This window comes from Trichomonas vaginalis, chromosome III, assembly GCF_026262505.1.
Source record: "Trichomonas vaginalis G3 chromosome III, whole genome shotgun sequence".
Taxonomy (NCBI): domain Eukaryota; phylum Parabasalia; order Trichomonadida; family Trichomonadidae; genus Trichomonas; species Trichomonas vaginalis.
In genome coordinates, this window is record NC_067205.1 from 16,366,341 (window position 1) to 16,394,205 (window position 27,865).

The 27,865-nt window shown below is 31.6% G+C and overlaps 11 protein-coding genes across 11 annotated transcripts, besides 1 other annotated feature; 9 read left to right on the forward strand and 2 right to left on the reverse strand.

Moving 5' to 3' along the window:
- Positions 1–272: 272 nt before the first annotated feature.
- Positions 273–1,783, forward strand: TVAGG3_0712660 (uncharacterized protein; the record flags this gene model as incomplete). Its single annotated transcript, XM_001580782.2, has 1 exon — positions 289–1,164. One exon carries the CDS (start codon positions 289–291, stop codon positions 1,162–1,164), a length of 876 nt encoding a protein of 291 aa, XP_001580832.2.
- TVAGG3_0712670 (armadillo (ARM) repeat-containing protein family) lies at positions 1,551–5,750 on the reverse strand (the record flags this gene model as incomplete). Its single annotated transcript, XM_001299031.2, has 1 exon — positions 1,551–5,750. The coding sequence occupies one exon, from the start codon at positions 5,748–5,750 to the stop codon at positions 1,551–1,553; it is 4,200 nt and encodes a 1,399-aa protein (XP_001299032.2).
- A 669-nt stretch (positions 5,751–6,419) lies between these two features.
- Positions 6,420–7,460: a mobile genetic element.
- Positions 7,461–8,986: 1,526 nt separating this feature from the next.
- On the forward strand, positions 8,987–10,154 carry TVAGG3_0712690 (uncharacterized protein; the record flags this gene model as incomplete). Its single annotated transcript, XM_001580781.2, has 1 exon — positions 9,146–9,334. The coding sequence occupies one exon, from the start codon at positions 9,146–9,148 to the stop codon at positions 9,332–9,334; it is 189 nt and encodes a 62-aa protein (XP_001580831.1).
- A 132-nt stretch (positions 10,155–10,286) lies between these two features.
- On the forward strand, positions 10,287–12,073 carry TVAGG3_0712700 (ubiquitin conjugating enzyme binding; the record flags this gene model as incomplete). Its single annotated transcript, XM_001580780.2, has 1 exon — positions 10,448–11,974. The coding sequence occupies one exon, from the start codon at positions 10,448–10,450 to the stop codon at positions 11,972–11,974; it is 1,527 nt and encodes a 508-aa protein (XP_001580830.1).
- An 84-nt stretch (positions 12,074–12,157) lies between these two features.
- On the forward strand, positions 12,158–14,441 carry TVAGG3_0712710 (iron-sulfur cluster assembly; the record flags this gene model as incomplete). Its single annotated transcript, XM_001580779.2, has 1 exon — positions 12,328–13,521. One exon carries the CDS (start codon positions 12,328–12,330, stop codon positions 13,519–13,521), a length of 1,194 nt encoding a protein of 397 aa, XP_001580829.1.
- An 868-nt stretch (positions 14,442–15,309) lies between these two features.
- TVAGG3_0712720 (I/LWEQ domain family) lies at positions 15,310–18,394 on the forward strand (the record flags this gene model as incomplete). The annotated part of the gene is made up of 1 exon (XM_001580778.1): positions 15,330–18,314. The coding sequence occupies one exon, from the start codon at positions 15,330–15,332 to the stop codon at positions 18,312–18,314; it is 2,985 nt and encodes a 994-aa protein (XP_001580828.1).
- Positions 18,395–19,626: 1,232 nt separating this feature from the next.
- TVAGG3_0712730 (uncharacterized protein) lies at positions 19,627–20,112 on the forward strand (the record flags this gene model as incomplete). Its single annotated transcript, XM_001580777.1, has 1 exon — positions 19,627–20,112. The coding sequence occupies one exon, from the start codon at positions 19,627–19,629 to the stop codon at positions 20,110–20,112; it is 486 nt and encodes a 161-aa protein (XP_001580827.1).
- An 818-nt stretch (positions 20,113–20,930) lies between these two features.
- Positions 20,931–21,977, forward strand: TVAGG3_0712740 (glycoprotein 38 family; the record flags this gene model as incomplete). The annotated part of the gene is made up of 1 exon (XM_001580776.1): positions 20,931–21,977. The coding sequence occupies one exon, from the start codon at positions 20,931–20,933 to the stop codon at positions 21,975–21,977; it is 1,047 nt and encodes a 348-aa protein (XP_001580826.1).
- Positions 21,978–22,784: 807 nt separating this feature from the next.
- On the forward strand, positions 22,785–23,789 carry TVAGG3_0712750 (glycoprotein 38 family; the record flags this gene model as incomplete). Its single annotated transcript, XM_001580775.1, has 1 exon — positions 22,785–23,789. One exon carries the CDS (start codon positions 22,785–22,787, stop codon positions 23,787–23,789), a length of 1,005 nt encoding a protein of 334 aa, XP_001580825.1.
- Positions 23,790–25,363: 1,574 nt separating this feature from the next.
- On the forward strand, positions 25,364–26,463 carry TVAGG3_0712760 (hairpin DNA cleavage protein SbcCD family; the record flags this gene model as incomplete). Its single annotated transcript, XM_001580774.1, has 1 exon — positions 25,372–26,436. The coding sequence occupies one exon, from the start codon at positions 25,372–25,374 to the stop codon at positions 26,434–26,436; it is 1,065 nt and encodes a 354-aa protein (XP_001580824.1).
- Positions 26,464–26,938: 475 nt separating this feature from the next.
- On the reverse strand, positions 26,939–27,829 carry TVAGG3_0712770 (regulation of response to stimulus; the record flags this gene model as incomplete). The annotated part of the gene is made up of 1 exon (XM_001580773.1): positions 26,939–27,829. The coding sequence occupies one exon, from the start codon at positions 27,827–27,829 to the stop codon at positions 26,939–26,941; it is 891 nt and encodes a 296-aa protein (XP_001580823.1).
- Positions 27,830–27,865: the final 36 nt, after the last annotated feature.

Below are 27,865 nucleotides of genomic sequence, written 5' to 3' on the forward strand. Positions count from 1 at the left end.
TTTTTAATAAGCAATTCATGCCAATACAATGATGAATTTATCATCATTTCTATATGTAAACTTGTTTTATATGGATGAAAATTGAAAATAACGTGTTTTTAAATCGGCATTTTTCAAATTCAACATTGGGACTTCTTTTCATAGTATGTTAAGAACCTACCAGTCCATTGCAGCCTATTTCTTTATGAGTTGAGCATTGTGGTTCCTATAGGAGATTAGTTCACAATTTTTGATAATAAATTATCCATATCAATTTTTCTGAGCATAAATCTAAAAAAAAGTAAACATATGATTCTGTTTCTTGTTTCTTATTGGGAAATATGCAAGAATGCATATGATTCATCAAAATTTGGTCGTTGCCTGCAAAAGCAATACTCGGCTGGCACTCATTTCTCAAATGTTTCGACAACAAGTATTTATCTTCATACATCTTCGAAAAGTAATTTGAAAGTGACAAATGCAGAAGGTGAAGTTGTCGAAATGAAACCAGGAGAGCAGATATCATTTGTTGGCAGCAATGTCACAGCGAATTGTATCGAAAACGTCTGCCCGATCTCTTTTTGGAATCACAATGTGGATGCCGTCAATCAGTACTTCGTAAACGATGCGGCTGGTACAGTGTTCTCAATGGAAAATCAAACATTGGAAGATACATACTCAGTTTATTGCGATTTCGGAAATTACACAAAAATCAGTTTGAAATACATGAATCACTCGAGAGTTGGTAACACAGGTATATTTTATTATATGATAGAAAACAAAGAATTTAATTATTTGAGTTTACAAGACGATTTAGAATCATTTTATATTATGTCGCCTTTCATGCTGCAAGTGAGAAGTTCCAAGTATGTTTCTATTAGCTTTCGAATCGTTGCAGGCTCTATGATCCGACCTTCGACATATTTCCAAAAAGGAATTTCCAGCGGCGGTGTTTCGGTTTACAATGACATGAAGCTTACAAAGAAGAACGAAAATCCGAAGTTCCTCAAAATTACAAAAGTTTCGAAGGTAAATAACCTTTGGGTTCAATTAGAATTGATTTTTACAGTTGTTGGATCCTTAATACTACTTTTTACATTGAATATAATCATTATTCTTGCGGTAATTCATCACAAGAGGAAACAAGAGTTTGTTCCTGAAGATGACCTTGGTTTGACTATATAATGCGTAATACTTACCTCATCGAATTCTAAACTGTTAAATATGAATTTCATATTGATTACTTTTTGTCAGTCATAAAAATCATGAAATGGATGTACCTTTACTTAGTTTTGATGTTTTAATGTTTATTTTTATGTTTTATCCAACATTTATCGAAATTGTAATGATCTTTTATGGCAACTGTAAGATTTGTGAATAAAATACCATATAAAAATGCTATTTATTTTATTTTAAGTAGGATGATCTACTTTAGAAGATGTTCTTATATATGATATTTGTAAATTCAAGTTATTGTATAGTTTTATAATGTAAAGATGATTTATGCAAATAGCAAAAATATTTATTCAAACAATTTATAAACAAACATCAAACAAATATGTAAAAATATCTTATAAAATGTTAATATTTGGATAATTTTGTTTCATTATCTCTTTTGCTTTCTCTATACCATATTTCTCTATACAAAACTTCGCGTGAGTAACGTAAATCTGCAAATTTTCTTTGTCCTTCAAAATCAATAATCTTTTTTCAAATTCAGCTTCATCTTTGAGGGATCTCGCGAATTCATGTAATAATAAACCTAATTCTATACTTGGACATCTTGTAAACAAGTCAAAAGTCTTTTGGTAAACCAATTTTTCTCTTTTTTCGAAGATATCCTGAATTTCCAAAACCAAACTTTGAGAAAAGAAAGACAAATTAAATATCTCTTCAACCAAACTCGGATATATATCAACCAAATGGTGTAGCAAAGATATACTCGAATCGAAAACAGGTGATTTCGGGAATATCATGAAAACAGAAGTGAATTCCATCAACAAAGGATGGAAATTTCCAAATTTTTCTTTGTTCATCAACAATTTCAAGATAAAAGGTATCAAGCATTCAACAGTTTTGTTGTTCCTTGCAACCTCGTATATCAAAGGAATCAAATTATCAACAAAATTCACAATAAATGTCACAACATTTATAGAAGAATCAATTTGTATAAATTGAGTGGCTCCAACTAAAGAAGAAGACACAAAAGAAGGAATTCCTGACTTCAAATTCTGTATAAAATCAGTGACATTCATTGAAGGAATGGCAATCTTGTTGTTTGTAACAAAATAAGAGGCAGAATTAAAATATAAAAAGTGACACTTAATTTTGAGGAAGAAATTATTCAAAAACTCAAAAATAATTTTTTGTTCGTTTGAAATTTGGACTAACAAATAAAGTAGATGTCTAAATTCGTAGTACACTGATGCAGAATCAATATTAATTATGTCTTCAAGTTGTCCAATAACTAGAGCAACAATAGAATTGTATTCCATTGTCATTTTTCTTTGCCTCAAATTAACAATCGCTGCTAAAATAAATCTCAATAAAACACAACAGTGTTTCGATGTAGGCAAACTAATAAACAATGCCAAGTTCTGTGAAATAAAATCATTAATGATAATTCCACTAAAAGTGACAAAAGAAGACGATAACAATTGAGAGAAAACCTTAAATGACTTAGTTTTAAATTCTTCAACATCTTGTAAGACTGTGTTGAAATAATCTGGATCAACTATAGCTAATGCTTCTATTAAGTCATAATCTGATATTCGTAATAAATCATATGGACTGTCACTTTTTGAAATTTCCAAAATTTTGGTTTTGATTTTTTCTGGAAATTCAGAAATTTTCAAATTCAATAGTTTTATCGTCATTGGCAAAACGGTTATTTCCATAAACATATCATTTTGTAGTATAAGATCTCTGTCAATAGAAATGCTGTTCTTGAGACAGTATTTCAAGCAAATTTTCAATGATTTCGTGTCATTTTCTGACAAAATGAAATTCAAAATTTCTTTCATGAAATCATTTGACAAAACAAATTGGGTATTCTCCAAAAATGAACAGATCAGTGGTATGTTCTTTATTAATTTGTTTTCTTTCATCTCTTTAGAAATAGAAATTTTGTCAATTTTGTCAATTTTTTCTAAAGAAAACGTCACTTTTTCTGTTTTATATGGTGTGTTTTTGATTTTATAGAAAATTAGAGGATTTTCTTCAATTAACTTCTCTAGTCCATCGAAAATGATGATATCCTTATGCAGCATTGCGAATTCCAAGTGATCTCTGTCTAGATCTTGTATTTTCTTGACTTCTTTCTGTATTTTGTTTGATTTCATAAAATCTATCAATTCAAAGTTCATTTTTTCATCTGTACAGCTCCATTTCGAAAACTCTGTGTCTTGTATATACTTAATCACTCTGTTTTTAGCATCAGAAACTCCATTATTCGCCAACATCAGCAATGACAATGAAAACTCATCGATTACAAACTTTACGACTGATTTTCCAAGTACTGCACATAATCTGAACATCAGAGGTGGTCCTGTTATTGGATCTATGATGATTTGGAGTGTCGGTAATGTAGATAACGCTTTTTCATGGTCATTTCTGTCAATTAACACGAAACAATAGAACAACAAGTCAGGATCAGTACATCTCTGCTCAATTAAGTACTTTTCGATGACAATTTGTACTTCATTTGGAATTTTGCATTTTGTTTCAGCGAAAAGTTTGCAACAGGTTGCTGCGACTTTGTTATCTGATGTATATAAGAACGTGTTGATGACCGATGACCAAAGTTCAGTATCTGTTGTAATTAAAGTCACATTTGTTGAAATTGCCTTTTCTAGAGCGTCATTATCGAAAATAGGGATCATTGCCATGCATATCCAGAACAATGTGTATGTATCTTCTAAAATTTCTGGAGGAATTTTACAAATAAATTCAAAACAGCTTTTTGTTGGTCCAAGAACAATTTTATGGTGTATCTCTGGATGGTTGACAATATCTGTATCATAAGACTCCAACAATGTCGATGGCGGACACGTGATATTTCTGTTTGTATTTCTAATGTAGAGAGGAATCTGAGTAAAGTTGCCGTAAGAGTTTATCAGGAATTCAAAACAGTATTCCCTTATCTCAGGAGTGATGTAGTCTATCTTAATATACTTCAAAAAGTGGAAAGTCATGGAAATAGAAGCCATTGACTCGCAATACAAGATACATTCATAAGCTATTGGAATAAATGTCTTAAATTCTTCAACATCGAATGATGAAGCGAGAATTGATAATAATTGGAATCTTCTAGCGACAACGAAGTCATCTGACCAGTTAGAAAGTGATATTTTGTACAGCAATGACCCAATTGTCTTATAAGAAGTGATCGTATTCAATGAGTTCATGGCAGCTTCTGATAATTTCGTGTTTGGAGACAAAGAAAAAGAAAGTAATCGATCAACTTCTATTCCGAGTAAAGCAGGAATCATCGATTCAGCAATTCTGTGGTCGATTACCGATATCAAGTTTGAGACCTCCATGTCCTGTACCCAGTTCTTGTTGTTTTTCTTCAGAATGTTCAATAGAACTCGTATGTGTTTGTCACCTTTGTAATATCTAAGGAATGAATTGACACAACTCGCGAATCCTTCGACATATGAACAGTAAACATCATTTTCTGAGTTCTCAAACTGGATGAAGAGGTCAGTGGCTTTATCGTAATCAACTGTATCTTGGTTTGCGCTGATGAATTTACCTAAAGCAAGAAGTTGTGCCGATTTTAATGAATCACTTTCTGTTTTGTCTTTGAAAATGTCATCAAGAGATAGAGATAACTGTAGTAAGAGTCTGTTGAAGTGTAACGGAAGAGTTCTAGAACTTACTTCTTTGATTCTGTCGCATATTAAATTGTAATAATCTGTATTCTTGTATTTTTTGAGTAAAATGCTGTAGACTGAACACGCGTATTCAAATTCAAGGAATTTTGGGGGATCTTTTGTAAAATCAGCGAATGCTTGGTCAGCAAAAATTCTTTGACCGTCAACTCCAAATAATTCGAATATTTCGTAGTCTCCGAGTAATACAGGGCCAAGAGCTGATACTGCTTGTATTATCATGTTCTCTGCAAAAAGACTCTTTAGCGTTTGAACCATTTTTTGTTTGTTTAAAAGTACGAGTTGATACACGGAATTGGTGTAAGAAGATGTAATGTTGCCACTACAGCCGAAGTATATTGATCTAAGTAATGCTTGTGGATAAGATATTGGCAATGAAGTCATTAAAGGAATAATATTTGGCAAATATTGGATATATTCAGATGGATCTGACTTGAAATGATCCATCGCTGGTACTTTTATAATGAAATCTTGCATATGAACTGGAGATACGAATTTTGATAAGAAAACAAAAGTGCTAATGATGGCTATTGATGATTTTGGTAATATCTTGCGATTGGATATTGCATTTCCGAATGAAGTTATCATCTCTTTCGGATAAAATATTGTAGTTGTGATCAAAAGTGCACCAAGAACTGAATAACTTGTAACTCTGACATTTGCATTATCATGTTCTGTAAAATTTAAGATTGTTGTTAAGACTGATTGAAGAGAGTCATTTGGATCATTTTGGATAATATTTCTAATCCATTGATAACTCACGATTCTTCTGAATTTACCTAATGCTGTTGTTATCTCAAGTGCATCTTCACTCTTCGATGTATCAAAGTCATGCAAAACTTTAAAGATTGGACAATTTTGCACAACAAAAGACATCGTATTGAAAAAATTCTTTTTTGTGGATTTCATAAAAGATAAAAAAAATTCATGGGAGTTTTGGTCTCAAGGTTCTGAGTTTTAGAGCTAAATACAATGGCATTGAAATGCTAATTAGGAAGAACGATCGTTCATCGTAGCATTTATATGTGGTATTCTCTGATGGAACATTCAGAAAGTTATTCATCAATAGTTATATTAGAATCTGCGAGTATTGGTGAATTCTCATATAGTTGATTCTATTCACAGCATATAGTTCAATTAGACTAACTTTTTAATAGTCCCAAAATATATTTAGTTGAACTAAGACTATATTACCTGTATTTATAAAAGGAATCAATAGAGTAATTACGGCATGTGACAAGTCCATAGTTAAATTAATTCTTCTAGAAATTTGAGAATACATTATATGTTTCTATTGTATTTATTTCATTCATATGTGCATAATTTTAATTGCATAAAGATACAAATTAAAAATAAGAGTATGAATAGAATATTTATACATAGAAAAGAAAAAAATATATGATAACTATATATTTTTGATGTTCTTTGTATAATGGAATGCATTACATGAATTTTTGATCATTTGGAGCTTTAATATATAGCATAATTACATTAGCTTCACGCAAATAAAATGAATGATATTGCTGTCTTGTATAATATGTTTAAGGGTGCACACGAGAGGATCATGTAAACTTCAGAATTTAGAACCTTATTTTTAGGCATTATCTTGGCTACCTATTTAGGCTCGAAAAGCAAAAAATATCAAAAAATACAACTTGAGTCCATTATGACCCTTTCATGGAGGTAGTTTTTATCCGCTAGTATTTTCCCTTTGAATCTCTTTACAATTCGAAATCAAATTCAAAACTCAGTAGAAGAAAGGAAGAATCGACTTACTACGGTTGTAATACGAATAAATACATATATTTAATTATTTTTATTTACATAATAATTGTTTGAAGCTCATATTCCAACAAATTTTTAAATAAAAACATTAAAATGTTGAAAATGTTCATATATTTTAATAGGGTTTTGGCACTTTATTGAGGAATTACTACATACATAGTCGAACTGAACTTGATATTTTGAAATTTAAATTATTTATCAAAATTAAAATTTAACTGGAAATTTATAATTATTTAGTCATATTTTGCATAATTCTAAGTAGATTTTGTAAAAAATCAAGAAAGAAAAATTTTAACGTGCTTTATTTTTTCTTTTTTATAATAATACATATTATTATATAATTAACATATTCATAATGTTTCGCCCTTTCAAAAATATAATCCTCCTCCTCTCAAATAAACGTACATACGAGTGGCCTCTTTTTTCAAAAAATTAAAATTTGAAATTTTGGGCTCAAATATTAGAGATTTTTTCAACCTTCAACGATATATGTTGTCTATATCAGACCTCCTTTCTTTTTGATACTTAACATTGTTCCTAAATCTTAGCCGTTAAGGCTGTTCTGAAAATATTTTTTTTTCGAAAAAATTCAAAAAAAAAATTCTTAAAATTCAAAAATCCCTTAATTCCTGAGGATTTTGGAAAAAAGTTTTTACATGAACATGTGTATATTATATGAAGTAGATTGATAAGGTAAAAATCAAATTTTATTGCATATTCATCGAGAAAATAAACTAACGAATCCCTCAAAATTGAGAGGGTAATCCTCCTCCTCTCAAATAAACGTACATAGGGGTGCACACTTAATTATAGGGTTGTTAGATTCCCGACGATAGGTGTCTTGTAAGATTTGCCTGGTGTCATCATAGTGTCTTTAAATCAAAAATTTGATTTTGGAGTTAGTTTTATTGATTTTTCAATAAAAAACATTTCTAAAACAAGAAAATAAAATGATAAAATATTTATATTTTATATAAGGATCTTATATATATTAAAATAAATATCATTTTATTTTTTTCATTGGTGTCTGTCAAACCATAATACACTATTCAAAAATTCAATGTGTCTTGCGGTTTGAAAAGACACCTTCAAATTGAACGATAGCATAGACACTATTGAATTTTACCCATTTTATTTAGTTTTTACCCTTTTTGTTTTTAAGAATTAATGACTGAAACAGCCGTTTTGCTATGACCTCAATCACTTTTATTTATTATTTTAAATATTATTTAATTTTATTATTTGAATAGGCCAACTTATATTTGAGAAGCTCAATTTGAGACCACTTAATACATTGAAATATCATAAATATTGAAATATTAAAAAGTGTATTTCAAAATATTGAAATTATAAAAATTTATAATACTGAAATTGAGACAAATTAATAAATTCAATGTTTTTTTTGAAATAACCCTCAAATATTATTTTTTCGTTTATTTAATGATGAATAAATATGATTGATTTAGTCAATCATAAAAACTAATTTAAGTTTAAAATAATGAAAGGATAATTTGATCTTTTTTTAAAATACAATTATTTTTGATGATTTGCAAGAATCTTTGAAAAGAATATAATATAGGTTCTATTTTTGTATAATTTATCCAAATCATGTATTACATAAATTACGATTAAAACGATGAAAGAACCAAAAAGTGTGTTTTGTGTTTTGTTGTTGCGTGTTGGATGCGGGATCCTGTTATTTCCGAAATCGACAAAAAATTTGGAAATTTAATTTCCGAAATCGAAATTATATTAATGTTTTTAATATTCTTATATCAAAAGGATTAAAGTTCATTAAGAGAAAAACAATTCTTCTTCTTCAATCTATTGGCGCATTTATTTCTACACGCCAATAAGGAAGGGAAAATTATAAGACACCATGGTGTCTTCAAAACGCTAATTTTTGATATTTTTAACAACCCTACTTAATTAACTCGGGTTGTGAAATGAATTCAAATAAAAAATGAAAATGATAGAATATCACTATTATATATAAATTTATAAATTATGCAATTGAATGTTATTACAAATTGAAAATTCTTTGAAATTACAAAATAGCTTTATTAGAAATTTGATGTTAAATTATTTAGTATTAATGAATTTTTTGTTCAACGATCATTATTCCAACAATTTATTCATATTTCATACAAATTTGTTTCGAAAACTGCCAAATTTTCTTCAAAAACACGTTATTAATTTTTCTCATTAATCATTCATTAGAATATATGTAATATCTATATTCATTCCTGAAAATACGGTTCCATTCAACAAATTGAAATTACAAATGTTTGGCTTTTTGAATTTTTTAAAATATCTCTTTTTAAGATGTATAATGCTATTTCTCAATTTAAGCTTTTTTCAATCTTAATTAAAAAATTTCTTCCTTTCAAAAAGTTAATACTCCTTTCTTAATTCGTATACTATGATCAATCATATTTATTCAAAGATTGACTTTGGTCTCATAAAAAAAAACTTATTTTTTCATAATGTCTGAAGTTGCTGCTGCCCCAAGGAAAATAGAAGGCCGTGGAAGAGGCAACAGGAGCAAGAAGTACTTTGATTCAATTGATTGGACCATGAATCAACAGGGCTCCGAAGGCCAGAAGCCTCATGCTTATGAAAATGTCAACCGCGAACCAGTTAATACTGATGCTCCTTCCGTATTGGCAAATTAATTTTCACTTTCTTTATAACTGTTCCTATTTTCTTTTATAAACCTTCACTTTACAACTTATTTCGTATGTTTATCGTATTTTTTTCCTTAATCTGTCTCTATATGGAATTTCTCTTTTGATATTCTAGCTTGAGTAGATTCATTTTTTAACATTAAAATTGAGGTTGGCTAAATTAATATTTTCTATGGAATTTCAACTTTCTCCAGAACAAGCTAATACAAATGCTTTTTCAATTTACATTTGATTGCTTTTAAAATGAGAGAGTTCTTCAGAGGCAATCAGTGATAATTCATGAAATGTAATAGAGTTTCGATCATTAAATGAAGAAATCAAATGAAATTTTACCATTCATACTTACGTTCAAAGGTTAGTCGATTGCCATACAATTTAACTTATTTGCTCTGATGACAATCAATTCCAATTTTTTTCTCCTATTGATATAATATCTTATCACTTATCAGAATTGTATTTTTACTAATATATGACTATATTACCGAAAAGTTTATTTGAGATCAGTTCGCGACCAATCGGTGCGGCATAAAATCTAATGCTTTCTAGATATTTGCTATTACAATAACATGAATATACCAATTATCCTAATGGCCACTTTTTTATTAATGCTATTGGATTGGTGATAATACGATTTTGAATTGAGAACTTCATTGAGTAAACATTTGAATTAATATGACGAAAATCATTAATTTGAAGAATAATAAAGTCTATATCTCTCAAAATAAAAAAATATCATTAGCCTCATCCATACATACCTATCATGCTATATATTGAGAATCATGTTTATCAATAAACTAATAATTTCATACACTACTCATGCTATTTAGCTTAATCAGATATTTTAATCTTTTATTTGAAGTTATATTTTGTCAATTCTCTGATGATTCAAATCTATGAACATTTTTATTAACATGTGAAAAAGATCCGAAAGGATACAAGGGAAATATTTACCATTGGCAAACTTTTTTTGACTAATTTACCATTCAATTGAATTTTTTTGATCAATATGAAAAATCATTTAAATTAGGGAGTATTCATTATACACCTAAAATTTTTAGAAAATTTTTGGATGGTTATTTTTTTTATTAATTTTGACTAATTATGATACGTGAATATGATGATTATGGTCCAATTCCAGAAACAAAATCTCTTGTTGATACATTTGTTACAATTGACTTACACAGGAAGCACCAAGTTTTAGAAAATCAAAAACATTCAATATTAATTGAAAATCATCGAAATTCAGCTGGATTTGATAGTGTTCTTAAGAGGTGCAAAGACCTTGGAGAAAAATACCAAATTCATCCAGACTTAGTTCTCATACTTCTCGATCAATGTAAATGGGATGATAACATTTTTGAGGAATTATGGGTTCAAAATGCTCAAACACTACTTGCAAAGATAGGTATACCTTACAGTCAAAAGAATTTAGACCCTGGCCTCAGAAATGTCGCTGAAGATGGAATATGTGAAAATTGCTGTGAAGAAAAGCATAAAGAAGACCTATGGTGTCTTCCATGTGGCCATTACCTATGCACTGATTGCTGGAAAGCCGTCATAAATTATTCAGCAGAACAAGGTATTTGCTTTATCAAATGCCAATCATACAAATGCAACTGTATCTTGCCGATAACATCTATTGAGAAGTTCAGCTCCAAGAAAGTATACGACAATCTTGTAAATTACTTAACTGATTTACAAATTTCTATTTCATCGGATCTTCGTCAATGCCCTAATCCAAGATGCGCCAAACCATTGAGCGTAGTTGGCTGCGGTGCCAGATACTGCAATATCATGAAATGCTCTTATTGTAACACTGAATTTTGCATTAAGTGCTTCGGTCTATGCCACGCGCCAGCCACATGTTCACAAGTTGAGCTCTGGGACCTTGTAACAAACGAAGATCTCATGGAACGTCGTCTTCTCAATTCTGAAAGAAAAAGATGTCCAAGATGCCACTACATCATTGAAAAGAACGATGGCTGCAACCACATGACATGCCTCAAGTGCAGGTATGAGTTTTGCTGGATTTGCTTGAGAAATTGGGAAAATCATCAGAAAAATTATTATCAATGCAACGAAGAACCAACAGCTGAAGCACAACAGTATCTTACACCTGCCGATGATATTAATCCCAAGTTTTTGGAAGAATACAACGACGTATTCTTGAAATCTCGTCTACAAGCCGATTCTTACTCCAAACGACAGGATGAGCTCATAGAGATGATCAAGGATAGAATTGCAAGAGAATCAGGAACAGATCCTGAACAAATAACCCAAACACTCAGAAATATTATTGATCAGCTCATTTGGGCTTACAGAAACGTTCAGTGGTCAGCGGTTGTTTTGTTCTTTGATCGTTTCGACCAATTAAAGAAATTAAATGTTGCTTTGGCCGATCAAGTCAATAATCCCAAGAAATATTCAATCCACTACAACCTTATCCACTACGCCCAACTTAACTTGATGAATGATATCAGCCAAGTTGATAAAATCGTTGAAAACGCCAAATCTTCAACAATTCCCAACTTAAAGTTGAGAGATTTCTCGAAATTGTATATCAGACTGAAACTATCAAGAGATGTTCTGCTCAAACAATGCGATCCATTATATCAAAGCTTCAAATAATTTTTAAATTTTTTTTGTCTTTTCGTTTTTTTTGTATTATAATTAAACAGTTTAAATTTTATATGCCTTAAATATCTTTTCTTTTAAGTTACTTTTATTCATTATTATTTCCCAAATTTTATTGATGATAAAATCAAAAAAGAGCATTACAAATAACACATATTTAAAGCAACATTAATATTTCTTCACTCCATTCAACATAATGTTCGTAATCTTTTACAGGGAATTTCCCATTTCTGGGAAATATGGGATTTTTTGAATTTGGTTTGAAAATTTACACTTATGTAAGATTAAGGATCTCTTCCAAGCAGTGGCTTATTATACGCGGTCAAATCAAAATTTTATAAGATTTTATGAGCGCAGACCCTGCTGCTTCCACATCTTTTGATTGCTTGCATCCAGTTTCCATTGAGGAACGTGGACGTGTCAAGGCTGACGATGAAGCAACTTTTAAAGTCACTCTCCAAGATTGTTTAGCATGCTCAGGCTGCGCAATCACAAAAGATGAGATTACAATCATATCAGAACAGAATACATCAAGGATTTTCGAGAAATTAGACGAAGTTAAGGACTACATCGTTTTAGTTGCAACTCATGTTGTTGCAAACTTAGCTGCTGTAAGAAATTGGTCAGCTGCCAAAGCATTTTCAACAATAAAACAACTATTCCTTAGCAAAGGCGCCCAAAAAGTCGTCCTTGATACAGATATTCAACTAGTTTTTCGCAGATTAGTTGTTAAAGAGTTTATTGAGAACCAAACACTCTCACCATTCATGATTTCAAGATGCGCAGGTTCTGTCGTCTATTATGAAAGAAAAACATCATACGCTGATCATTTAGCTCAAATCAAGCCATATCCGCAACTCTACGCCATGTACGAGAAGAAGATATTGCAATCAACAAACTACGTCTTATATATCGGTCCCTGCTACGATAGAAAGCTCGAGGCAGCGAGATTTGAAGAAGATGTTGATGCAGTGTTAACAATTGCCGAAATCAACGATCATATTACAGAGCCAACTGAAGAAATACCAGTAAAGTTCCCTGCTGATACTGATCTTAACGCAATTTCGCAAAAACTTGGCCAAATCAAAGATTCATTGAATTCCGATTCAATTTACCAGTTGATTGCTGAGATCGAGCCAACACTTAACGAGGAAGAGATTAACAGCTTAATTTCCGAATTACCTTCAAGATTTGATCTCGAAATTTCAACAAACTCGTTTGATGGCGAAACTCTTAACAAGAGACTTACAAAGACCTTGGATATGATGAGCAGCGGCAAGAAAGTTCCAAAACCAGCTCCAAGACTCGCACAAATTGATTTTTGCAAAGGAGGCTGTTTAGTTGGCGGAGGACAAATCAGAGGCAACTCTCCGGCACAAAGAAGAGCTCTTATTGCTGCTACACAAGAAGTTCACACTCAAAATGAGTCAACAAACATTTCTTTCCCTACTGAATTATATAACGAGCTTATTAAGTTCGGATATAAGACACACTACGAATCCCTTCCTCAGGAAGAAGAAAAAGATCAATTCGCTTGGTAAAAATAAAAATATAATTATTGTTAGAAAATAATCACATATTTCAACAATGAAAGAATATCGATATTTTTGTGACACATCCTTCAATGAATTAAGATATTGGATAATTTTTCATTTATCTTTTAATTTGTGTTTAATTTGCTTAATGTTTCATTTATCAAACGAGCGAGACTTTTTATTATGTCTGATTACTGGTGATAATTATCAATAATATTTTTTAGAATATTTTTTAATCTGAACAGAAACAAAGAAAGTGAGAATTGTTTTTCGGAACACAAAAGATTACAAAGACAAACTTTAAGCATAATTGATTTTTTTTTAATTTTTTTAAATGATTTGAGATTGCGTCGAATTCTATTTCTGATTTTATGTAATAATAAGGTACTGTGATATATTTAAATTATTATTTTTTTATTGAAAATTTCGGAGAATTAGCCTTTGAGAACACTTTTAAATATTTCTTTATATACACCAATCATCTGTAATTGATTCAAGTGAAGGATCGCCAAAATCAATGAAGAAATTCAAATGATATTTTTCAGGAACAATTCGTTAAAATATTTATGCATTTATCATTCACGCATGTCGATCATCAATGAAATTCTTTGCATAACTATCATCAATTTAAAATTGAGAATTTGAGAGTGCATTTAAAATAAATGCATTGATTATGATAGGTAATTTCGTAATTACTAACTTCTTGCATAAAAACCGTTGCATAAAACCATAAACATCAGAAATCGAAAAGCTAATTCAATTCATAACGGCGCTTATAAATTCAAATTCCTTAACGGTCATATATATACCTTCATGTACTTACTTCAAAAGACCATATTTTTCCATATTAATTTTTAATGTGATGTGTCAAAAAATTGAATTAATTTGTTTTTGATATGTTGCTCTTCACGCTTCCATTTGTTTCTCTTATCATGGGCAAAAATCGTTTCACCATAAGTTCTAGAACTCCATTTACCGCTTCATCAAATGTTTATGTCGATGTTTACAATAAAGCTGATTTTGTAATAACAGGCCAAGATCAATTACCAATGAGAACACCATTTAAATTAGATGCTAATGCTATTTTTGATGCTGACAAGTCAGGAGATGAACAAAAAGTTATAAAATTAATTGTTACCCCAGTATTTGATTCATGCGACAAGTTTAATGTACTTACTGAGAAATATTTCATCTCCGATCATTCAAGAGATTATTATTATTCAAATAATTATTGTTTGGTATTTTTTGGCCCAGAAAATCGAGACGAGGCTGTATATAAAGTAAAGATACATGAAAAATCAGCATTGGTAACATATAAAGGAACTGATTCCAAAGAAAAAATAATTAATTCAACAGATTATTCAATAATAATAATTCATCTGTATCGCACGTGAGGGAGGTACATCAGCAGATGGAGAATATGTTGAAGGATCATCATCATCTTCTTCTTAGAAATAAATTTTTTTTTTTAAATTCATATCTTCCACAATTAGAGTTCGTATTATTCTCTTATACAATGTTTTTTGAAAGAAATGCCAACTGTTTCGTTACTGATGATAATTCGATTTCAAATATCTGAGAAAAATCAGATAACATTCTATAAGTCACCCATATGATGGTATTTGTGATCCAATAACACAATATTAATTCAATGCATAAATTTGTATTGAATAAGATTTCCAAAATAGCCTAAAATTATTTATTGATTTGGCTTCAATATAAGATGACCAAGATATATTATCACTTACTATAAGTAAATCGATTATTTATGCCAATTTGAGTAATATTTGAAATAAAAAATTATCGTAAAAAATATGGAAGCATATGACGCAATAAAAACAGGATTTGGAATCCAAGATGAACTAAACAAAAGCGTGATTTCCATATTTGATCTCATTGCACCACTTTTTCACACAGGAATTCCTGGATGTCCTCAAAATTCTCCAATTTTTATATCTGGCATTCCGTATTCGATGCTTATTGGTACAGTGAATGTTCCAGAGTTAAACCCAACAGACATCACAGTATTCAATAATATTCGAAAAGTCATCCTATGCCTTTCAGAAAGTTTTTCATTAAACCCAACTTCATCTTATAATGATACTGAAAAGCAGATAGCACGATATGTTATTGCCACAATGGCCGCAAACCTTCCTACATTCTCAAAAATCGTTGATAAAGATAGATTAACAGAATATTCTAACTTCTTTACACAAGTTGCAGAATTGATTATAGTTCCAGGTCAAGATGCTGCTGTCAAAGAATGCCATCCTCAAATTCAACAAATTTCAGACTATTTCGAGGCCTGCGCCCAATCATTGTATACTCCACGTCAATTTACTCTTTCTAATGAATTATATTCATCACTCCTTCAACTATCATTACTTACACAAGTGTTCGGCTTATTTGAAACGCTCACAGGTGATCCTACGTTCTTTTCTCCGTTTGATTCAAATATCTTCAACCTTATTGTTGAAATCATCGCTGCTCCAACAGAAGCAACACTTACTACAATCAAAGATACAATTACAAAGCTCAATGATTACAGATTTAAGCTTGGAGCAACTTCATTTGCTTTTATTCGTCAAAATCTCATCAAATCATTGACAGAAGTTTGCCAACAATTATTAGAACAAGTTCATCCAGGCGAACAACAAAAACAAACACCAGCAGAGCCACAAAATCCATACCAATTGCCTCCAGAAACAGATTTCCCTATAAACATATCAACAGACATACTTACGATACTCGCAAGCTTCGCAAATAAATCACAGTCAACAGATTCGATTGTACAAACCGCTAAATCGATTAAATCCATTTCAAAAGATGAATTATTAAATTATTTCTGCGATCTAGCAATTTCTTCACCAAATAATGCTTTCGGAACATTATCCGTTGCAGGATCTCGTCTTCCTTATGGCTTTAATGCAGGTGTTTCGCATTTTTGTACGATCGCTTTATCATATCTTCAAATTGCATTTGCAGCGTTAGAAATACAGACGGATTCACCAACACAGTCATTATCAACCCTTATTTCTTACAGTTCTAGCCAGGAAAACTATAATGAGAGCGTATTAGAAATTTTGAGTGCGTATGTTGTTACTTTGGCAGCGGCTATTCGCTGTTTCGCTGCCACTTTGTATTCTGCTGCATCGGCTTTGCTTCTTGAGAATCAGCAAACTTTGGCAGATTTCAAAATTTTACTTGAAACCGATCAGTTTTCTCTTAACTTCGAGCAATTCACGAACCTCGTACCATTAGCAAAGAGGTCCTCGGAGCTAATTATAGGCCTCGGCGTTCCTGAATTTAATGAAAGCGGAAATCAGCTGAAAACAATGGTTTCTGACTTCACAGAGTTTTTCAAAGGATTAAGACCAATACCTCCAACACTTAAACAGCACTACAATGCCCTTGCAATCAAGCTGAGAGAAATTATTAATCAAAATGACATAAACAAGGCAAGAATCATAGCTTTCGCACTTATAATCGAGATAACCTCTTACACACGTGTAGAAAACAAGTACATTCTTGACGAATTAACCAAGTTTGCCGCATCAGGAGATTCTAAATCAGTTTACAAAGCTCTTGAATCACTTTTGATACCAGTAAAGCAAAAAGAAGTACAACCACCAAAGCCTATTGCCATTCCAAAGCAAATTACTGTTCCACAAGCCCAAATTTCGAGTCAGACCACTCATCAACCTCCTCCATCTCCGAAAGCTCCAGAACCTCCTAAAGTTGTACCTCAGGAGATCCCACAGGCTCCTCCGCCACCTCCAAAAGAAGCAGAACCCGCTCCACAACAAATTCAAACTGGAAAAATCACTTTACGTGTTTTACGAATCGTAGAAAGTGCCAGAACCGCTCTTAACAGTCTAATCAAGGCCAATAACGAGCACAGCAGCGAGAAATACAATCAATACAAATCTTCATCCCAACAATTGATCAATACGTTGCTAGAAGGGTCCGATCAATGGGATAAAGCTGTTTCTTCATCAGTTCAGGACATAATAAACCTTTCCGATAAAGATTACGCCAAATCCGCAAAATTTGATAACGAAATCGCTATGTTGACTAAAGTTCTATCCGAAATCATCGAGCATTTCTTATCATCATTCGGTTTGGCCAACTCCGCCCAAGCAGAAATGATTCTAATGAACGCAAAAGTTGATGCATTACAAAGTGAAGTGAACCAAATGAGACAAGAAGAAGGGAACTCGTCAGAACCATTGAGAAAGCTTATTATTGATGAAGGCCTTTCTCTGTTGAAGCTTACGAGAGTTCTTGGCCGCTGTGCGAGACAACAAGCAGATTATTTAATTATGTCTCCTAAAACTATCACCAATGAGCAGAGATTAATTAATTCTGCACAGCAAACAGCGGATGCAGCGCAAATGTTCTTCCTTTTGATCAAATCTACAAAACCCGGAGATGATGATCTGAAATACAGAGTCGTTGGTGCTGCTAAAGGCATGAATGCTGCTTTGACATCACTGCTGGTCAATTTCAGACAGATCAGCGGCGGAAATCCCGAAATCCAACAAAAAATGGAAATAACTGTCAAAGAAATCGCAAAAACTATGCAGAAAATCATCGAAAATGCAGAAAGTACATATGGCGCTGACATAAATCAGGACATTCAGGCTAATAAATCAACAATGACAGCTCATCAGCTCAAAGTCGCAAGAATGAACGCCAGTAATGAGGTTTTGAAGAAGAGAAGAGAGCTGGAAGAAGCTGAAGAGGCTCTGAAGAGGTTCAACAGAAGTGCTGCTAACAAATCTAGATCAAATAACTAATTTCAGTTAATATTTTGTTTATTTTTATATTTTAAGCATGACTACAATAATTGAAAATGTTAAACATTATTATATATCTATATTTAAATTTTTTTGAAAAATATTTTGAATTCTATTAACAATCTAATAATTCATTACCAAACCCTTAACCTTGAAGAGACCTGATAGAAACTCTGCTTGCTTGGCAATTTAAATTGAATTAATTTTTGGAGATAAATTTGATTTATTATTTTTAATGATAGTTTTTATTCAATCGTAATTTTCTTTAATATCATAAAATATTTTTATTTCCTTGAAGGAACAATATGAATTTTGATTTCATCTTGATTCAATGTCGGCTGATAAGATTGAAATTAAGATATCTTAATAAAGCATGGAATCGGAAGCATATGAATACAGTTATTGAGTGTGTTTTATCACGGTAAAAATAGGTTTGGCGTCACGACGTAAAGTTCAGAAAATTCAGAAGTTTACATTTATTTTTGAGAAGTTTACAGTGTCACGAGAGAAAATTTGAGAGGACTGGTATCACGAAAAGTGTCAAAATAGGGAATTTTCATATGCACATCCAAATATTTCATATAGCTCAACAAATGTGTAATGCTCATTCATTCGAAGACTCTTGAGGTGATAATATGTCAGAGAACTTGGAACTTCAAATAGCAACAATTGGCTTCTTTTCGTCGAATTCCTTGCATCTGAGACACATTGTCTGCGCAAGCACCTCTGAATGAAGGAAGCTTCGCAATCAAAATTTGATTGCACAACTTTGACTGGCAAGATGCTGTAAAGCGTTCTTGTGAGTCATATTCCTTGCATCTGAGACACATTGTCTGCCCAACCACATCTTATTTATAGATACTCCATTAATTCAAATACAATTCTTTCAAACATTTATCTTGTTATCATATTCATACACATGTTTCCTGTTATATTCTATCTTTATTGACACTTTTCGTGACGCCAGCCCTCTGAAAATTTTTCTCGTGACACTGTAAACTTCTCAAAAATAAACGGTCTCCATTCAAAATTGAATAGTTTACGTCTCGTGACGCCAACTATTACCCCCACCTTTTATCACAACATTTTAAAATTTGATTTAACATAGTGGGGAATAAACCAAGACTGGGAACATTGCTTGTGGTTTCCTCAATAACAAGAATCAATGGATCTTCTGATCATTCAAAATTTTTGACATAGAATTTGACAACGGTATTCTTCACAATTTGGATCCTCCAGCCATTTTTTACTTCCGGATCCGAAATCAAACATTCAGATAAATTCTGTTTCACACAAAAAATTCAAAAATCGAATGTTTTCATTGATAATTAGTCATTGTTCGGCCAAAAGGCATATTAAAACAAGCATATTCAGTGAATGCAACAATGATGTCAAATCAAAATTCACGGTTACAATTGAAGTAAATAAATCTTCAACTGAAAGAGAGTGCTTGTTTGAACTTGAGAAGACATACGTCTTTCCAAATGATGTCGTCGCAGCAAGTAAAGAAGAAGTCGAAGAAAACAGCAAGAAATATAACTTTGAAATCGCTCCTCCTTCTCCAACACCACAACAAACACCACAACAAACACCACAACAAACACCACAACAAACACCACAAGAAACACCGAAACAAACACAGAAACCTCCTAAACTGAGCAAATTTACTCTCATAATCATCATTTCGATCTCTTGTGCGTTAGTTCTTCTTATCGTCATCTTTGTTATTTACGTCATCATCCAACGACGCAAAGATGTCACGAAATCAGATGCAGCGATTGGACAACAATTAGTATAAGTTAAATATAATTATATTTTTAATCTTTATTTTTTTGTGATCATCCAACGACAAAATCAGATGCAGAGATTGGACAATAATTAATATAGTTAAGGATATCAATTCGGAAAATAGTTTTCACTTTAGGAGAATAAAATTTTATTTCCTTAATCTGAGAGAATTAAATATTGAATTCTATTTTATTGTCTCATTTTCGACATTACTTTTTAAATGTGAAATGTCATATTTTAATGTTTAAGTTTCATTTTCAAAATAATTTTTAAAATGGCAATGAATTCTATATTAATACATCAAAACATTTAGATGAAATTCAATAAAATTCATGACTTAAGTAAATATTTCATATATTGTTTAACATAGAGCAAATTTTATGTAATTTGATTCAAAAAAAGATTTAATTTTTGCATAATTTAGATATTCTTTAACTAAATATGTTTTATTCTACAACACACAATTTATTATGCTGCTCTATTGAATGATTCTGCAAATCGAAATTTGCTTAGAAATAGAAAAGAATGTTTATGGTTTTAATATGAGCAGTTACTAATATGACTAACAAATTATATTCTGATGATTCAGATTCAAACTTGATGATGCCACATCGCTGTCATTTTTGACAACGGATCCATAAAGAAAGTGTCAAACGATAAATAGATTTTACGAGTAAGAAACTTTTCTGAAAACAAATCAAAATTCAATGAATTTCGGTTTTTTGAGCATATTGGTGAAAACCAATAAATTCTTAATCAATTCCTGCTTTTGAAACAAACATCTTAACTTCAAATTTCAAATAAAATTCAAAATCAAAATCACTTCAAATGTTTTTATTGTTGGTTGGACATTGCTTCTCTAAAGCAATTCTAAAATCAAACCCATTCAGCGAGTGTACAGATGATAAGATATGGGATCCTATGAATATCGAAGAAGGAGTTGGAATTGATACAAAGATCTTTAGTTTAGGTCCAAATGAATTTGCATGTATGCGAGGTAGCTTTGCCCTTGAATCAAAAGACAAATTTATTGCATACACAGGAAACGAAAGTTCACGATTACAATTTTCAAACCCATTTTATCTTAATCCACAGACACAAGATATGGATATAATCAAACTCACATGCGCCGATAACACAGCATCATGCAAAATCCAAGCCGCAACAGTTTTGGAAACAATTTTCAGAAAAACCGAGCATGAGAACAGTCATATGATTGGATTGTTTACAACAAGATCACATGTTAAGTTTGGTTATGAAGGAGAAATCAAAATAGATGATAATTATAATAATTTACTCACAATTGTTACACTAGGTTCATATAAAAGAACGTTGAAATATAAAGCTGATGATCCAGATTTAACTGGTATGACATTCAACCAAACAGAGTCGCAACCAAATGAAAACTATGGTTATTGCTTAGGATTGCAACCATCACTCGATCCTACAGAAACTCATAAAACTCAAGTTAAAGCGAAATATAATGTCACAATTGATGAAGACAAATCTTCAGATGAAAGAGAGTGCTTGATTGAACTTGAGAAGACATACGTCTTTCCAAATGATGTCGTCGCAGCAAGTAAAGAAGAAGTCGAAGAAAACAGCAAGAAATATAACTTTGAAATCGCTCCTCCTTCTCCAACACCACAACAAACACCACAACAAACACCACAACAAACACCACAACAAACACCACAAGAAACACCGAAACAAACACAGAAACCTCCTAAACTGAGCAAATTTACTCTCATAATCATCATTTCGATCTCTTGTGCACTCGTTCTTCTTATCGTCATCTTTGTTATTTACGTCATCATCCAACGACGCAAAGATGTCACAAAGTCAGATGCATCAATTGCACAACAATTAATATAAGTTAAATATAATTAGTTTTTTAATTTTTTATTTTTACGTATTTAATTTTTGTCCTTAGATTTAATATGACTAATATTTCATAAGTTATCGCTCTTAATACGTTTTTATTTCTTTTCAAGCAAATAATATTTGATATTGATAAATTTCTTTCAATAATGATATTGTTTATTGAGAATAGCATATAATAACAGTTAGATAAGTTCGGATTTACCATATTAATTTCTAAAAAACTTTTTTACAATATTATCAAATTTAGTTTATGCCAATTTTACCGAAATATCCAATACCCAATGAGGGTATAAACAATCAATATATAAAAAACCAACATGCATCATATTTAATTATTTTTTGATGATTTTTTTAATGAACGAGTTGATTCTACATAATGTACTTAGCGATTGATATATTTTAACAAGTAAATTTCGATTTATATATGTAACTTATGGCGAGTGTAATAAATTTATTGCGATTTTGGTTAATAATTGAAACTCATTTTTTTGTTTTAAATATGATAGAAAGATAATATGCAAATTATATTAGCATAAATTTTACTATCAATGCATCATCTGATCCAACTGGATCCATAAACTGAAAGATCACACTTTCATTGAATGATCATTCAATTTGAACTTGTCAGACGATATCATCGATTATTTGAACGTCTATCAAATATATTTGAAATGAATTTTCGGTTTCTGATAACATAATAAATCCACACTTTGATTATATATCATATATTTTGCATGATGATCCGGAACTTTTATCAGCTCTCAAAGTAAATTCTGAATCAAATTCAAAGTAATTCAAATGTTTTCATTGGTATTGGCCCAATGTGCACCAAAAAGAGTACCAAAATCCGGATCTTTTCTTGGATGCACAGATGATAACACATGGGATCCTTCCAATCATGGAGAGGATGTTGTGATTGGCTCAAAAATATTCAGCTTAGGTCCCAAACAATTTGCATGCATGAGAGGCGATTTTGTTCTTGAATCAAAAGATAAGTTTATTGCATATACAGGAAACAAAAGTTCTACCTTGCAATTCTCGAATCCTTTTTATATACACCCTGATTCAGATCAAGATATGGACATTATCAAACTCACATGCGCAGAAAGCACTGCATCATGCAAGATTCAAACTGCAACAGTTTTTGCAACTGATATTGGGGAAGAAACGAAAACTTCAAGCGTTCATATTGTTGGAATATTTTCTACCAGGTCAAATGTTACATATGGATATGAGTGCAGATTTGAAGAAAGTGAAAAAAGAAGTTTACATGATTGCTTACATGTTGTTTCATTTGGCCCAAATATGAGAACAATGAACTTTACTGCAGATAACAATAACGTGATTGGTCATATATATAAGCAATCAAAATCCTCATCTAATCCAAACTCTGATTTTGGATTGGGATTAATTCCATTGTTGGAAGATGATGTAAATCAATCATCGGTCAAATCAAAATTCAATGTAACAGTTGAGACATATCCAAATCCTCCACAAATAGACTTTTTGTTCGAACTTGAGAAAACCTATGTTTTACCAAATAAAGTTGTTTCAGCAACCAAACAAGAAGTTGAAGAGAATAGCAAGAAGTATAACTATGAAATCTTACCTCCTTCTCCGCTTCCAACTCCAACACCAACTGAGAAACCAAGAAAGTTCAGTGAGTTATCCCTTGCCATCATTATTTCTCAAGCAGTTGTCATTGCTATTCTCATTCTCATTGTTATCTTCTTTGTCTTTATTTACTTTCACAAGCCAAAAGAGGTAACCAAATCAGATGCCGCAATAGCACAATTGATTTAGAGATAAAACCAATTAATATACACCATTTATAGCATTTTTTTACTTATTTAAGGTCCTTTTTTCATTTAAGGTACCCTATTCAAAAAATGAAAGGGGCCCCTCACAAAATTGAATGGGTACCATTCAAATTCTATCGAAATAGTACCTTAATTAAAAAAGCTCTCAACCGGTACCATTCAAATTCCCTCAAAAATATTGAAAAGATTTTAGGTATGCTGCTAATATAGTTAGTAGCATCATACAGAATGCATAGACAAATTTTTTACTAATTATTTTTTCTTAGCAATTCAAATTCGAGATCGCTTAACTATGCTTAGAATCATAAGCATAATAATTTTGCAAAAGGTATGGGAATAATTTGAAAATTAATTTCAAAATTATTAATACTAGTGCAAGCTAGTGTAAGCATGTAAATGCATATTTGTGCACTGATTCGATACTCTTTTTTGGAAATTGTACCTTATCTTAAATTTCGAATGCAAATTTTTTGAATATGTGTATTGAAACTGTAACCTTTTGTCTAAGTTGCATTCTAATATAGCTCGAATTCTAAAAATGGGACTTTACTCCTCTTTCTTTGAGAAAATTTTAGACAATAGCCAAATTGCTAATTTTGTTGGAGTAATACCTGCATTGGGAGGTATAATATATTGTTCAGGGTTGAAACAAGGAGGTAGTTAGTGATAAAGCATAGTTACCACATGAAATGCAGTAAAATTTTGAGTCTAAACGTCTTTTAAACCATCAAGTATAAATTATAGAAAAAGATACTTTATATATAGTTAAAATAAAAATGATTAGAAAATAGCGTTTTTGATCAAAATTTCAAATTTTTATTTCCGAATATCTCTATTTGTGTCTAATTAGAGACATTTCTATAATTTTAGTGCGCAGCATATGCAATTCCTCTTTGGTTATTGCATTAATTTCTCAAAAAGAAAAAAGTCTTCAATAATTTTTTCAACAATACAGTACTAAAGCTAAGAACTTCTAAACACATGAAAAGTTATATCATTCTCGTTAATATGTAGATTATCAATGAAAAGAATATTGTGAAATTTGAATATTTTTTAAAATAGAATGTAGAAATACTTATCAATGCTTAAAATAGAGATATGTGAGAGCTAGATCCGTATTTATTTACGTTTTCGTGCATATTTTGAATATCAAATTAAATTAATTTTGAAGATTTTAGCATCTAAAAGTATTTAATGCCCCTATACAAGCAAGGTAATTCTTACATGTCTTAGTAAGTCCAAACTTAATGTTTTATGATATGGGCCTGACCTCTCCATATGGTGACGATAGAAATTGAATAGGGTACCTAAATAAAAAAAAGGAGTTTATCATTTGGACTTTTTCGGGCGGTATTGAATTCTATAATTCCAAATCTTGGATTTCTAAGAATTCTAAAAATCCTTGGTACATGAATTTTCCATGAAATTCTATATTTGTTTTTAATTTGAAATTTATTTGTGAAATAAGTCAATCATACACGTAAGGTTATATGAGAAATTTTATTTACATTTCAATAATATACTTAAATCCAAATTAAAATGAGCGTATTTCGAAGCAAAAAAAGATGTCGATTAGTGAAGATGAGTTCATGAGAGTTCAGCAAGAGTTAATTCGTCTGAAAGAGGAAAAACATAACCTTAATGAACAGTTAAAATCAGTTTCAAACACAAGCCAGACATTTCTTCAGTCTCTTTTCTCAGGAAGTGATGCATCAATGATTGAACGCTTACAAAAAGAAGAAAACGAGCTTAAAGCAACACTTGCCAAGCTTAGAGAGCAAATATCTACATTAAATGAACAATGCCGTGGCGTTGATCAAGCTATTTTAAATGTTGACCAAGTTGCGGCTATTGAAAGCCTTTTCCAGACAAAAAAGCGCGAACTATTACGTATGCGTTCTCTTAATGAAACTGCATTAAAGGATTTAGAAGAAGAAGTCGAATTAGCGAAAAATCTTTGCGATTCACTCGAAAACGGTCGAGCATCATTTGCCCGTGAAAAAGAAAATATATTTAACTCAATAGTATCATTACAGACATCGAAACAAACAATTGATACACGAATTAAAGATCTTCAAGAAATAAACGCCCAATTGAAGCAAGATTTAGGATTAAAATCATCAGTCGACGAAAACTACGCAGAGCTTGCTGCCGAAATCGATCAATGGCAAGAAAAACTACAAAATCTTGAAAAAGAATATAAAGAAATGACATTACATTTCGATGACCGAGAGCAGCGGCTAAGAATTATTGCGGACAGTAAGGCATCGGAATGCGATTCAATCAAGAAAGAACAAGACAAACAGACAGAAGATTGTAAATCCCAACTTAAAACCCTGAAAAAGGAACTTTCTACACTAAAATCACACGGACATGTCGAAGAAACAGTTACACTTGATATTGATCACATAATTGCAGAAAATGACCAATTACAATCAAGATATAACGAACTTTGCAAGAGAGGTGAAGAATTAAGTGCAATTGTGAACAAACACCAGACAGATTGTGCGTTTTTGGCTAATTGGCTTCGTTCTGAAGGAAGATCTCACGTACAACCTGAAGTTTCGTTTAGACAGCTTCAACAGTTGTTGGAAAAACGTGAAGCAGAACTTAGGAATGCTAAGCATTGATATTAATAAAAATTTGTAAGATATTTTATGAGAATTATTTTAGATGTTTTTTAATTTCATGTTTGAAATTGTTTTTTAGGACTACTCATAAGCAAGATTTCTATTTCGAACATCATTGTTGAATTATTTATCTACTTTTAAAAATTAGCACTCAGAAATTGTGAAAATTAAGATGTTCGGTGAAAGATACTCATTCCCACTTGGATACAGGTACATTTATATTCAATTGAATATGGTGTCAGATGAGTTTCTGATTTAATTACCATGAATTCAACAACTTTAGAAGCTGCTGGTTTACATGTATGAAACAACAATCAGAATGACGATATATGGAAAGTTTACAGATTAGGTGTAATACCGCATAATATTACAACAATTGAAGGGGAAAATCATAAGGCAGATGCAAAATCAAATATTACTAAAGTTTCCGACTCAGATGAAGATTACCTGAGTTGTCAAATCAAATATTACTATAAAAAGTTTGTAGATTTTTATTTTTAATTTACATTAGAATAAAAACAGTAAATAAAATAGTTGGAACAGGAACATTGAGTACCTGTTGTGGTCTGCAGCTGAATGCTTGACATTCTACGAGAGATGTCTTGGGAAGACCACTTGATGTGAGGATATCTACGAATCTTTGTGTCTTGTTCTGGAATAGAACACCACATTTCAGACTGATGCAGTTCATGAATGCATTCTCACCAATAGATGAGACACTAGAAGGAATGCTGATCTGTTTAAGACGAACACATGATTCAAATGCACGACGGCCGATGCTACTAACACTACTGTCGACAAAGACAACAATCTCAATGTATGCACTATTAATGAATGCGCTGTCGGCAACACTATTGAGACGACGGTCGAAGCTGATGTAGTTGTCCCTGCACGCAGGAGTGTGCAGGTAAACGCGGCTGAAGTCTTTGCTGTAGATGGTGCTGTTGTGACAAACAAGGTTTTCACTGGAGAAGTTGCTGATGTAAAAGAGAGATGTGCAGCCTTCGAAGATACCAGGGAATACCTTTGAAAGATTGCACGTAGAAAAGATGTCGACGCGCTCAAGCTGCGTGCAACCCTTGAAACACAGTGAATCCAGAGATTCGACACTTTTTGGAAGACTGACGCGCATGATGGATGTTCCGCTGAAGCACTCGCTGCCAATTGAAATGATGTTATTCGGGATGTTGACTTCGTCGAGATTAGAACATCCCTTGAACAGCATAGATGGAAGTGAGTCGAATGATGTCTTGCTGCCTTCGAACGAGATAGTGATAAGTCCGCTGTTGATGAAACATCCTGAGTTAATCGATTTGATAAGATTGATGAGATTGAATGATGCAAGAGATGTACATCCTGAGAAAACATTTTGTCCGATAAAAATATCACACATACATCCATCAAATGATGCAGTTCTCAAAGATGTACA